Below are 14430 nucleotides of genomic sequence, written 5' to 3'. Positions count from 1 at the left end.
AATTGAAGAATACAGTTGAACAGAGGGATCTGGGAATAACCGTGCATAGTCCCTTGAAGGTGGAATCTCATATAGATAGGGTGGTAAAGAAAGCCTTTGGTATGCTAGCCTTTATAAATCAGAGCATTGAGTATAGAAGCTGGGATGTAATGTTAAAATTGTACAAGGCATTGGTGAGACCAAATCTGGAGTATGGTGTACAATTTTGGTCGCCCAATTATAGGAAGGATGTCAACAAAATAGAGAGAGTACAGAGGAGATTTACTAGAATGTTGCCTGGGTTTCAACAACTAAGTTACAGAGAAAGGTTGAATAAGTTAGGTCTTTATTCTCTGGAGCGCAGAAGGTTAAGGGGGGGCTTGATGGAGGTCTTTAAAATGATGAGAGGGATAGACAGAGTTGATGTGGATCAGCTTTTCCCTTTGAGAATAGGGAAGATTCAAACAAGAGGACATGACTTCAGAATTAAGGGACATAAGTTTAGGGGTAACATGAGGGGGAACTTCTTTACTCAGAGAGTGGTAGCGGTGTGGAATGAGCTTCCAGTGGAAGTGGTGGAGGCAGGTTCGTTGGTATCATTTAAAAATAAATTGGATAGGCATATGGATGAGAAGGGAATGGAGGGTTATGGTATGAGTGCAGGCAGGTGGGACTAAGGGAAAAAAGTTGTTCGGCACGGACTTGCAGGGCCGAGATGGCCTGTTTCCGTGCTGTAATTGTTATATGGTTATATGATTATATGAGAGATATAGAATAGAATAGAATAGAATGCAATTTATTGTCATTCAAACCTAGGTTTGAACGAAATATAATTTCTACAGTTTTTTACATTACAAAACAATCCAAGACCCACACTTAACACTGTTTACATAAACATCCATCACAGTGAGTCTCCAACATCTCCTCACTGTGATGGAAGGCAAAGTCTTTATCTATTCCCTTTGTTCCTTCTCCCGTGGTCTAGCAGTCCAACTGCAGTGTCGAGGCGAACTGGGGTTCCGATGTTAAAGGGTGGAGATAGTAACAAAGGCTGGAGGTGAAAAGCAGACAAAAGGGGATGGTAAGGAAATGAACAGGAGGAGTGAAATGTAAAGCTGGATGGGGATGAAATGGGTGAAGGGGACAGGGGTGGGTAAAGAGAAGAGATAAACGGGAAATTGGAGGGGTAGAAGTGAGCATACAAAGGAACAGAAAGGAACTGCGGTGGTGGGAGAGATGTCTGCACACCAAGGTGGGGAAGCATTGTGGGGGGAAGGGGAAAGAGGGGGTATTACTAGAAATTACAAAATTCAGTGTTTGTACTGTAGGACTTTTGTGTTTGTGTAAGTTTATGCATGCACTGATAACGATGTCAGTTACACTGGGTAATGAGATCAATTACGATATAGATAAGTTTTGGTCTGTCATTGTCTTGCAAAGAAAAAAGTGTGGCTTGCATTATGTAGTAACTATTTATTCCCCTTAAAACATCCCATAGCTCTCAGTAAATAACATTTTACTTTTAAAGTACCGTTGTGCATACACTAGCACAGTAAGATCCTATAAATTACATGCATGTCTGGTCAAAATGTAATTTTTGTGGCATTGTTAAAATGATTGGTACAAGATAATGGAAGATAACATCTGTACTCAGTAAGATGGAACTGCAATGCTGGTTTGCACCGATGATAGACACAAAATGCCGGAGTAATTCAGCAGGTCAGGCAGCATCTTTGGAAAAAAGGAAGAGGTGACGTTTCAGGTCACGATTATTCTTCAGAAGAAAAGTCATCGAACTGACCTACCGAGTTACTCCAGCATTTTGTGTCTATATTAGAAGAACTGTTCTATGTTTGAGATTAACTTTTATATTATTCTCTGCAAGGTGCAGAAGGAATCTTTAACATGCACCTGAATGGATAGCTTTGGAATGGGGGCATATTTGAATGCAATGCTGCATTCATGCAGAACTAAACAGGAAAATCAAAATAATTAATTTGAAGTTTGTAATGGGGTTTCTCAAGATATATTATGCTTTTACCAAATGTAGGATATGGCATCTCTGCCATAACTCAAACGCGCCAGATGTAAATAGAAATGTTAAATAGAAATGAAATAAATAATTTCTACAAAGATCACTGAATTAAGACATGATTTGTTTGGCATTATTTAACGGAACAGAACAGGCACATAAAGGGCTGTGGAGGCCATCAATGGATATTCCTAAGGCAGAGATAGATAGATTCTTGATTAGTACTGGTGTCAGGGGTTATGGGGAGAAGGCAGGAGAATGGGGTTAAGAGGGAAAGAAAGGTAAGCCATGATTGAATGACTTATCTTTGTAGTGTAGACTTGATGGGCCAAATGGCCTAATTCTGCTCCTATTACTTATGCACATGAATTTATGAGTGTTAGATTTTATAGATACATTTGAATTTGCATTGGCAGGTTTATAAAGAGCTTGCTATACATGGATGTTATATGCAGCGTTTAAATATCTGATTCAAACTACAGCTATTGCAAAGTAATCGAGTACTGGAAACAGATACAGCCTAACAATAACATTTGGGGGAGTACCTAATGAATGATGGCCCAATTTGGGCAATGTAGTGAAATAGCTAGCTGGGCTGCAAACCAGATTCAATGCTATTTCCCAATGTTGTCTGCGTAGTTTACACATTCACCCCATGTCTATATGGGTTTACACCACATATCCCCCTTTTCTGTTGTATCCCAAAGATGTGCAAGCTGGTCAGTCAATTAGCTATTTACATCAACACTGGTGCGTGGGGTGAGTGGTAGAATATAGGGCAAGTTGATGGAAATGTGGGGATAATAAAATTAGACTGGTATAGGTTTTATGTAAATGCATGCTTCCTGGTCAGAACAGACTAGATGGGCTGAAGGACAGATGTTCATGCTACATGAGTCTATGCCGTATAATCGAAGAGATCAGATAACCATATAATTTGATGTGTTAAAACATTATTGAGCCTTTCAGCCATGTTACACCTTTCAGTGCACTCCTATTTACATGGAGAAAATATTTAAAAAACTGATGAAATATTTAAAGAAATGTCTTGGCCTGTCATGCTGAGGTAGAATGATTCAAGTGTAGGAATGGGTATGATTTTTCAGATAAAGAATCACTGGATATTAGGTGTTCTTTAAGTTATGGATAATGCACAAGCTTGTGTGTATTCAATGTTCACTTTACACATCCCGTGAATATTTTTATACACAACACTTATCCAAGAACACTACAGTTGTTACACCAGCATTACAGCCGCTGGGGTTTCATAAATTCACCCGTATATAATTCACAAATTACTGTCCAAACAGTTGAGAAATGGACTGAAATTTACTGTTACGGAATTTGTATTTGAAGTTTTGAAAGAAAGTAAATACATTTTTTTTTAATGTTATACCCCACGTTTCTTGGCACGTGCGCATATGACATGGCTCCGTAAAATGAAAAATTGCAATACAGCCCGTTTTCTAGCAAAGCACCTCCACCCCTCTGTAACATGGGTAACATCTGTACTCAGTAGCAGTATGAATTCAGCAACGCTGGTTCAAACATTCTGAAGTCCCACATAAAATGTGTCAGGTTGATGGAATTGGAAACGTGTGATCTCTGTAATGTGTGGTCTTTGCACAGGTACAATATTTTATCTATTAGTTATTCACAACTCGTGAATAACTAATTTTTAAGAGCTATCCAACAAATGCCGTTATTGTTATGAATGGGTTAATTTCCACAGCCTTTTCTTTCTTTTGAAAATTATTGTTTTTTTTTAATTCAAGCTTTGTGTCAACTAAAAGACAGCTGTATTTTGTAGAAACAGCGTTTTTTTTAGTCCGAAGAAATGTCCTGACCTGAAATGTCACTTCCCACTTTTCTCCAGAGATGCTGCCTGACCCACAGGGTTACTCCAGCATGTTGTGGCCAGTCTGAAGTAGGGTCCTGACCATATCCAGAGATGCTGCTTGACCTCCTGAGTTACTCCAGTACTTTGTGTCTATAACTGCTGTATTTTGTTTTGCTTCTTTTTATCTCCTATCCATATCAGCCTCAGTTGTATCCTGAACCTGAGTATACTCCTTTGATCTATTTCAGCAAAATAATAATGATAATCATTCTTTGCAGAGATCTTATTCATGGAGAATTTTAAGTGCTGAAGTTAAGCTGTTCTGGAATTTTACTAAGGGAAGGAGTTGTGTGGAGGATATGAAATTGCAAGATTAGAGTTAAAGGGCAGCAACTCAACTCATCAATTCTGAAGAACCACAGTCTGACAAAGGGTCTTGATCTAAAACGTCACCCATTCCTTCTCTCCAGAAATGCTGCCTGTCCCGCTGAGTTACTCCAGCTTTTTGTGTCTATCTTGAACAATTCTAATATCATTTACCATCCTCATAGACCATTAAGCTTCAACTGATCCCAAAAAATTAACTGCTGCCTTTGACAAAATGCAAAAAATTTGATACGTATAACTAAATTACAATCAATATTGAAGCGTTTATAAAATAAATGCTGGTATATGATTTATGTCTCGGATTTATAGATTATAGAAATTAAAATTATACTAAATTGAGTTGCATAGTATGGTTACAAATGTGACCTTTTAGTGTAAACTGTAATAACCATCCTAATTTCTTTCCCCACAGTTCCTATGCACAGTGATTGCGATCTTGTTGCATTACTTCTTTATGGCTACTTTTGCCTGGATCTTCGTGGAATGGCTTCACATCTACCGTATGCAGACTGAAGTTAGGAACATCAACTATGGTGCCATGAGATTCTATTATGCCATTGGCTGGGGAGTGCCTGCCATCATCACAGGTTGGCACCAGTATTACATGCAGTAATATAAGTGTATACTCACATGCTGGGCATTTCTGTGTTTGTCTAGTATGGTATGTTCTTGTCTTTTCCTATAAAAAATATGGGGAAATTCGCTGACTCAGGATCTTCTATCTAATCCGAGCAAGCCCTCCTACCTTTCTCTTACACTTTCAAAACACATTTAAGTCAGACTACTTTTGTAAAGTGGAATATTGGAATATTTTAATGGGGAAATGTTTAGTTTTCGTTTAGTATAGTTTATTGTCACGTGTATCGAGGTACAGTGAAAATCTTTTTAGTTTAGTTTAATTTAGAGATACAGCTCAGAAACAGGCCCTTCGGCCCACCGAATCCACAGCAACAAGTAAACCACACACATTAACAGTACCCTACACACACTAGGGACAATTTTACAATTATACAATTATACCAAGCGAATTAACCTACAAACCTGTACGACTTTGGAATGTGGCAGGAAATCGAAAACCTCAGAGAAAACCCTTTCAGGTCACGGGGAGAACATACAAACTCCGTACAGACAAGAACCGTAGTTGGGATCGATCCCAGGTCTCTGGCGCTGTAAGGCAGCTGCGCTGACCCCTACGCCACCGTGCTTTTGTTCATTGCAGTCCAGTCCATGGAAAGATTATACATGATTACAATTGAGCCGTACACTGTGTACAGATACAGGATAAAGGGAATATCATAGTTAAAGTAATAAATGCTGCTGTTGGGGTGGAGGCTTAAAAGAGTGGAACGATTGTAATGCGTGATTACAGATCCATTTCTGTGTCAGTACACATGAGAGTGGCCTGACTGGGTTCCAAATAGGGTAGCTTTGAGCATAAAAACAAATTGAGGAGGAACTTGGTAGGATTTGTTAGTTTTATACTCTCTCCAAGGATCAGTGGTGGCGTTCACGAAAGGCATGTGACAGTGAATTAGCAAAGATGACATTGCATGGCCTAGAGGTGAAAATTCTGCCTGCAAGATCACATTTCTATCTAAGTATACAGGCCCACAAATAGAATAAACTTTTCAGATTGACACTTTTTAAAAAAGAACAACTACTCCAATTCAGTAGTTTGCTTTTTGCCACTTGTATCTTCCTCCACAATCTGGGTCTTAACCTGTCATTCACTATTTTTGCTTTGTACTTTATGAACAATTTTAACCTCTAAGCCATGCAATAACGCAAGGGCCTGTCCCACTGCGGCGACGTAATTCGCAAGTTTAGAAGAGTTTGCCCTCGACTCGTACTCGCAGTATGGTCGACACGAGGTCCTAGGAGGTCTTTATAACTCTCCTTCATGCTCGACAGTAGTCCCCGCGAACTCGAAGCCTCAGTTAGGTCGCGGCATTTTTTTCAGCAAGATGAAAAATGCCCGCGAGTAAAAAAAGGTTGCTATGGAAAAAATCAATATTTTTCTACGCATAGGTTTAGTCAAGATAGGTCGTCGTAGGTCGTAATGCTATCGTAGGCAATCAAAGGTAGTCGAAGGTAATAGCTCGTTGAGAAAAAAAAGGTAAACAGACCAGTAATGTTAAATGCCCACTAAAATTTATTAAAAGTTGTCTGGCTTCTTAAAAGTGTCTCCACTCCATCTCTCCCCGTCTCACCCCCCCCCCCCCCCCCCCCCCCCCCCGCGCTCTCTAAAGGACTTAACATAAATGTCTCAGCCGTCTTTTACCTTCCTGTTCATCGCGGGTATGAATTTCAGACAGCGCTCCCCCTCTTTCCCTGGCCAACAAAAATAATTCAATTCATGCTATTGATTTAAACTACAAAGAATAAGGCACTTTCTATTTATTAGTTTCTCGGTTTTATAATCTGTTATTGCCCTTCCCAAATCACATGCCCATAATCAATTATGCATGGTGGCGCGCCGGTAGTTGCTGCCTTACAGTGCTTGCAGGACAGGAGACCCCGGTTCGATCCCGACTACAGGTGCTGTCTGGACGATGTTTGTACGTTCTCCCCATGACCTCGTGAGTTTTCTCCGAGATCTTCTTCGGTTTCCTCCCACACTCCAAAGACATACAGGTTTGTAGGTCAATTGGCTTGGGTTTGTATGCTTGGTATAAGTGTAAATTGTCCCTCGTGTGTGTAGGCTTGTGTTAATGTGTGGGGATCACTGGTCGGTGCGGAATTGGTGAGCTTCCATGCTGTATCTCTAAACTAGATTAAACTGAACCACAAAAATAGAACCCTTGGCCTAACTCATTCAAGCTGATCAAGATGCACCATCCAAGCTAGTCCCATTTGCCTGCACCAGGCCCATATCCCTCCAAACCATTCCGGGCCATGTACATGTACAAATGTCTTTTAAATAGTTTTATTCCTCTGGAAGCTCATTCCATGTGCCCACCATCCTCGGGTTCCTTTTAAATAATTTCCCTCTCACCTTAAATATATCCCCTGTAGTTCTTGATTGCCCTCCCAGGGAAAAGGGCTCTGTGCATGCAGCCTATTTATTCCCCTTTTGATTGTATGCACCCCTAGAAAATCACTCTTCAGCCTCCTATGCTTCAAAGAATAAAATCCTAGTCTGCCCAACCTCTCCCTAAAGCTCAGGGTCTCGAGTCCTCGCAACATCCTATTGAATATTCTATGCAATCTTTAAGATAACTTGAGAAAAGGCTGGTAGTATCATCAAGGACCCACACCATCCTGGCAAAAAGGCTGGCAGTATCATCAAGGAACCATACCATCCTGGCCACACACTCATCTCCCCACTACCTCCAGGTAGAAGGCACATGAGCCTGAAGACTGCAACGACCAGGTTCAGGAATAGCTACTTCCCCACAGCCATCAGGCTATTAAACTTGGCTCAGACAAAACTCTGAACATTAATAGCCCATTATCTGTTTATTTGCACTTTATCAATTTATTTATTCATGTGTGTATATATTTATATAATGGTATATGGACACGCTGATCTGTTCTGCAGCCATGCCCACTATGTTCTGTTGTGCTGAAGCAAAGCAAGAATTTCATTGTCCTATCAGGGACACATGACAATAAACTCTCTTGAGTCTCTCTTGAATCTCTCTAAATCACGTACTAGATGGCCTAGTTTATACAAAGACTTTACGAATATGTGAAACTCTGCAAATTTTCTGTTTCTCTTAGTTTGTTGATGGTATGTGTTTTCCAGGTCTTGCAGTAGGTCTGGATCCAGAAGGTTATGGAAATCCTGATTTCTGCTGGATCTCTGTACATGATAAGCTGATCTGGAGCTTTGCTGGGCCAATTGCAGTTGTCATTGTGGTAAATCTGTCTTCAACTTGTAATATTTTTAGAATTAGTATTGGAGCTCTGTGCCTTCTATAAAAAAAAATATTTGTGGCATAATAATAATGCTTCATTGAATTGTATCTTTTAGTTGATTTAGCTAGCTATATTATTTCTATTACCCCACTCCTGCTGGCAATTCTTCTCTTTAACCACCCACCTTAAAGCACTGATGTTCCATACCCAAATTGTCTGCAGCAGGCAATAGAAATACAAGTTGAATGCTCCATCTAGTCTTGTTTAGTTTAGTACTACTGATAAACCACTACTGTCATAGAAACATTAAACATGACTTCCAAATTGTTTCGCAAAAATGCAAAATGCAATATATTACCTGCTTAACAAGTTGATCCCCTTAGCCACAAGGGCTCCTCCCTCTTAATTGCATTGGTTCTGTGGCATTCCAGAGAACCCACTTTAATGACTTGTTTTTTAAAGACTTCCCCTTTATCCTCCCCCTTGTCCTGTACATCGAAAATCACTACTCTAGTCATGATAGACTTATTTTAAAGATCCTTCTGTCTATCCAGTCAGTTTTTTAAAATCTTCTGTTCAGTTTCTTTTTTTCCACCTCATCTGTATATTTCGAGTCCTTTTTGAAGTCTGAACTATGTTTAAAGTTTGACTCAGATGTTTGCTGCTTTTAGATGAACATTGTGATATCCTTGTTGGTAGCAAGAATTTCCTGTGCCCCAACACAGAAGGAAGCCAAGAAAAAATCAATACTGTAAGTGGTCAAAACTGCTATATTAATCAAAAAGAAGCAATGCTGCTGACATTTTTACTTGTTTTTAAATTTACTACAGATATTGCCATTTATTTGGTATTATGTTATACACTGAAATACTGTAACTGTTAAGTTCTTCAATCCTGCCCATTTATAAATGTGAGTGTTAAATCTGAAGAAAGGCTTTAGAATTAACATATTATATTGGCACAAAATTACACCATTGTTGAAGGTTTTCTGCTCTTTGCTGTCTTGTGAAACAAAATTATATGATTTGGCTTACTGCTTGTAAATGTAAATGATCGCACTTGAAAGAAAATGAAACAAAAGCTAATTAACTAATTGCTGTTAAGAAGTACTGCTGTCAGTATGAATTGTGTTCCAAGCTTTGGAGAGATTGACAGATGAATAGCAAAAATTATTGCCCATATTTGACTATATGTTTGTGTACCCATGTTTATTTGATATGGTGCACCTAGTAAAATTGAAGCCTCTGGAAGGAACGATTTAGAGTAGGATGGGAGATGATATACTGAGGGGAGATTTAAACGTAGTGAGATATAGGGAAGAGAACTATGCACAATGGTAGACTTAAAGCAAAGAGGATCAATAGAAGATATTTTAGAAGAACAATGAAAATAATAACGTTGATAAAATGGAACAAAACCAGTAAAGTTGTATAGGGAGAGTTGATGACACGAGCTGTTCATATCTAAACTTGTAACTAGTCTGATGTCTTAACAGATGAGATAAAACACTTTATAAAGGAAATTAATTCATATGATTTTGCCAGGAATGTGTGATATGTGTTCGGAAATGGATGCAAACGTTGGATAACCTGGAACTAGTATGAATGGATGATCAATGGTCGCTGGGGACTCAGTGGGCCGAAGGGTCTGTTTCCATGCTGTATCTTTTTATCAATCATAGTCATAGAGTGATACAGCGTGGAAACAGGCCTTTCGGCCCAACTTGCCCACACCGGCCAACATGTCCCAGATACACTAGTCCCACCTGCCTGAATTTGGTTCATATCCCTCCAAACTTATACTATCCATGTACCTGTCTAACTGTTTCTTAAATGTTGGGACAGTCCCAAACTCAACTACACCCTCTGGCACCTTGTTCCATACACCCACCACCATTTGTGTGAAAAATTAATTAATAAACAAGCAAATGTATGGGAGCAGCTTACAAATATAACCTGGTTCTAAATCTGCAGTTCTAGTCATAGGTAGAGGATTTGCTATAATGATTTGTCTTCCTACTCGGCCATCAAAGCAGCATCTATCAACAACTCCTTCAGATTCTAATCGTTATGCTCGCCTTGGCATAATCATCAAAAGACAGAGCATTTGGTAACTTGCATAGCCAGCATGGTTCTCATACTGGTATTGGTTTATTATTGTCATGTGTTCTGAGACAAAGAGAAACAATTTATTTTTGCATGCTATCCAGGCAAATCATACCATACATGAGTACAACAGATGTACAAAAGAGTACAAAAGAAAGGAGACAAGATTGCAGAATATTGTGTTATAGTTGCAGAGAAAGTGCAGATAAAATATTTCTAATGGGCACAACAAAGAAGATTGGGAGATTACCTGATCCTCTGCTTTGTGCAAAGCCCTGCAGTAAGCACACAGGAGCAGCAAAAGATCTGTTTCCTCATGAATCATAATGTGCATTTCCATCATCAGCTCCTGCCACAAACCCTCTCCATCATTGATGCATGTATATTTTTCATTAAAAAAAATCCTATTTGACATGATTCAAATAAAGTTTACAGATCTCTAAAGCAGCTCAATGGGGTTGTAAGAATACATTTATAAGATAATCAGGAAACAAAAGAACATTGAGTGATCATTTCCCAGGGAACATAACTTAGGCCTGTCTGACTTTAAAATTGGCAGCATTTTTCAGCTGCAAAGTAATTATTTCGTTAGGAGCGTGCAGAATGCAGAATAGTATTTCAAATCCATGAGTAATCAATAGCACTGCTTTTTGTAGAAAAATAAGTTATCATTGTCATTGAGCTGTATAATGAAAAAATACAAGAGTTATTCACTCGTATGTTTTTAATGAATACTCTTGTACAGTTGCTCAGTTGTCTTCATCCATTTACAATCGCTTGAACTGTACTGATTTGATTATTTCTTGCATAGAGTTTGTACAGTTCGGTGTTTGCTATTTTTAAACCAAGTCTCTTTTCCTTTTTTAAATTTCCCTTGTTCATTTTCTAATTTACCATTTATTGTGACCATGATAGCATGGTGCAGATGAATGAACTAGGGAATCGAGAAAGCCTCAGTAATACTCAATAAAATATTTAATTTTATTTCAAATTTTATTTCAAATTTGTGAAAAACAATTCCTGGCTTTGTCCACACTGCCATTTGGAGAGACTGGTGGTGTGGGTCAGAAAGGTCCCTCTATGCTTTAATTTATACTTATTTGGCTGTTGCAATGTTACATGTACAACTGATGAAACTTGCCCAAATCAAGTGCCCGAGAGATTGAAAGCCGGCTTGAAGCTTCAGTGAGATCCACAGCTTCCAACTTTGAGAGTTTCTGTCCATCTTGTAACTACCATGTTGCTTTTGACCTATTAATTTTCCAGGGATCATGAGCATGAATCTCAATATATTTTTACACTATTCAATACAAAATTGTCTCCTAGTTTAATTGTTCTCTGGAACAGTTGTATAAACCGGCAATTTTAAAAACAACTCTAAATCAATATTCACCCTTGTATTTATTTAATTTGTTCTGTTTGAACCTTTGTTTATATGGCTACTTTTTAACCAAGTTATCTTATTAGTAGCTAAATGAATATTTGTTGTTTTCAGTAATTTTACTGCTGGTAAACATACATGTGGGGCAGGAGCTGGCAATTGATAGGCAGATCCAGGTATGTCAGATAGAGTAGAAAAGGGTGGGGATGTTCACAAAAGCTGGAGGCGATAATGTAGAAAACAAAGGCCTGCAGATGATAGGAAAGAACGGCAAAGAGAGAAATGTAGAACCAGAGGGAGGGACGGTGGGTAGACAGAAAATGAAGTGGGGAGTGAATAGGGTCTTGGAGGAGGTAAGGTTGAGTGATGAACAGAAGGAGGAGGTGGAAGAGGGGAAATAAAGGTGTGGAAGAGAGCTTTGGTAGATCAGAAGGAGAGGGGGGGGGAGAGGGGTGTGGAGTGTACAGGAGACCTCCATTTTTTCATCTCCATTCAGGGACCTACGCCATCCTTCCAAGTGAAACTGAGGTTTACATGCAACTCCTTCATACTTCTCTATTGCATTCGATACACTCACCCCTCCTTGTGTGAATCCACCTATCTCTTGCCCATCCCCTTCCCCTCATCTATTTTTACCACCTATCTGCCCACTTCTTCAGTCTTGAAGAATGGCCCTGACCCGAAACGTCATCCGTCCATTTCGCTCCACAGATGCTACCGGACTTATTGAGTTCCTCCAGCAATTTATTTTTTGGTCAAGATTCCAGCATTTGTAGTCGCTTGTGTCCTTAGGAATAACATTACCCGGGTGTAATAGCAGTACAATAGCTCCACCTGGCTGTAACAAGACAGCACTGTCTGAATTCTCAACAGAATGCTAAATTCTCAACAGCATCTTGAATTATCGGTATGTCTTTATTTTCATACCCAGAGCAAATCATTTCAACACAATTTGATTTCAATAAACTGTAGCATAGAAGAGAGTTTTTCAGCTAAAATAGTAGATGGCGCGATGTCGCAGCGGTAGAGTTGCTGCCTTACTGTGCCAGAGACCCGGGTTCGATCCTGACGATCCCCAGAACACCCGGAGAAGAGAGACACTTACGACAGACTCTTATTCATAGACTACAGCTCTACCTTTAATACCATTATTCCATCCAAGCTTATCGCCAAGCTCGCGGGACTTGGGGTCAGCACTCATCTCTGCAACTGGATCCTCGGCTTCCTGACCCCAATCAGGGAGGATAGAGGACAAATCATCCTCCACACTGGTGTTCTGCAAGGATGCGTTCTCAGCCCCCTTCTTTACACCTTGTACACCCACGACTGCGCGGCCATGCACAAATCCAATTCAATTTTCAAATTCGCCGACAACACCACCATTGTAGGCCAGATATTAAATAATGATGAGACAGAGTACAGGAAGGAGATTGAGAACCTCGGGTCCTTGTGTCGAGACAACTTTTCTCTCAACGTCAGCAAGATAAAGGAGATAGTGATGGACTTCAGGATGTGAAGCGGTACACATACCCCAGTTTGCATTGGTGGTGCCGAAGTAGAGATGGTCAAAAACTTCAAATTCCTCTGAGTCAATGTCACCAACAACTTCTTCTGGACCACCCACATTGAAGCAACGACCAAGAAGGCACACCAACGCCTTTGCCTCCTGCGAAGGCTTAGGAAGTTCAGCATGTCCCCTACAACTCTCACCAACTTCTACAGATGCACCATAGAAAGCATTTTATCAGGATGCATCGCAGCATGGTTTATGAATAGCACCATCCAAGACCGCAAGAATTGTGGACGCAGCGCAGGCCATCATACAAACCAACCTCTCTTCTATGGATTCCATTTATACCTCGCGCTGCCTCGGCAAGGCCAGCAGCATAATCAAGGACGAGTTGTACCATGGGCATTCTCTCTTCTCCCCTTTCCGATCAGGCAAAATGTATAGTGTGAAAATGCACACCACCAGCTTCAGGGACAGTTTCTTCCCAGCTTTTATCAGGCAACTGAATCATCCTACCTCAACAGAGAGTAGTCCCTCGGACATTGCTGGCTTTACCTTGCATTCATGTATCTATACACTGTCAATGGATTGATTGTAATCATGTATTGTCTTTCTGCTGACTGGTTAGCATGCAACAAAAAGCTTTTCATTGTACCTCGGTATACATGACAATAAACTAAACTGAACTGAAACTGACTACAGGTGCTGTCTGTATGGAGTTTTACATTCTTCCCGTGACAGTATGGGTTTTCCTCCCATACTCCAAATACGTACAGGTTTGTAGGTTATTTGGCTTCGATAAAGATTGTAAATTGTCCCTAGTGTGGAGGATAGTGCTAGTGTACGGGTGGCTGGTCAGCACGGACTCGGTAAGCCGAAAGGCCTGTTTTCATGCTCTATTTCTAAACTAAAAATAATTTTCTAATAAAGCACCACATACGCATGAGCTTTTATATGGTAATATAATTTTGAGGTCTTCAGCCTGAATTGCCTTTTCCTTGCAGATTACTAATATTAGCGTATTTTCACTCATAACTCATTTTTATTTGAAGGATTGGCTTACTAGTGAATGGTTACTTCGTGGTTGTATCAGGAAATGTAATTCAATCCCAGTTTAATGTTACTTGTTGTAGTGAGATCTGTTGTGCAAGTAAGAATTTCATTATTCTATTTGGTACATATGAGAATAAAACACTCTTAACTCTTGACTTTCTTGATGCTGTGGTGGATGCAATTCGCCAGTTTTATCCCTTTATCAGTTATGTTTTCATTTTATTGTCACGTGTACCAAGGTACAGTGAAAAGCTTTTGTTGCAAGCTAACCAGTCAGCGGAA

General features: G+C 39.7%; 1 protein-coding gene across 1 annotated transcript in view; it reads left to right on the top strand.

Moving 5' to 3' along the window:
• Nucleotides 1–14430, top strand: part of celsr3 (cadherin, EGF LAG seven-pass G-type receptor 3) — a 197697-nt gene that overhangs the window by 166812 nt on the left and 16455 nt on the right. Inside the window, exons 26-28 of the mRNA XM_055648072.1 lie at nucleotides 4651–4825; nucleotides 7987–8099; nucleotides 8771–8850. Coding sequence (XP_055504047.1) covers nucleotides 4651–4825; nucleotides 7987–8099; nucleotides 8771–8850 — 368 coding nt within the window. The remainder of the gene's footprint in view (nucleotides 1–4650; nucleotides 4826–7986; nucleotides 8100–8770; nucleotides 8851–14430) is intronic.

This window comes from Leucoraja erinacea, chromosome 16 (assembly GCF_028641065.1).
Source record: "Leucoraja erinacea ecotype New England chromosome 16, Leri_hhj_1, whole genome shotgun sequence".
Classification (NCBI taxonomy): domain Eukaryota; kingdom Metazoa; phylum Chordata; class Chondrichthyes; order Rajiformes; family Rajidae; genus Leucoraja; species Leucoraja erinaceus.
The sequence above is the reverse complement of the archived record's forward strand: the minus strand, read 5'-3'. Positions and strand labels throughout refer to the sequence as shown.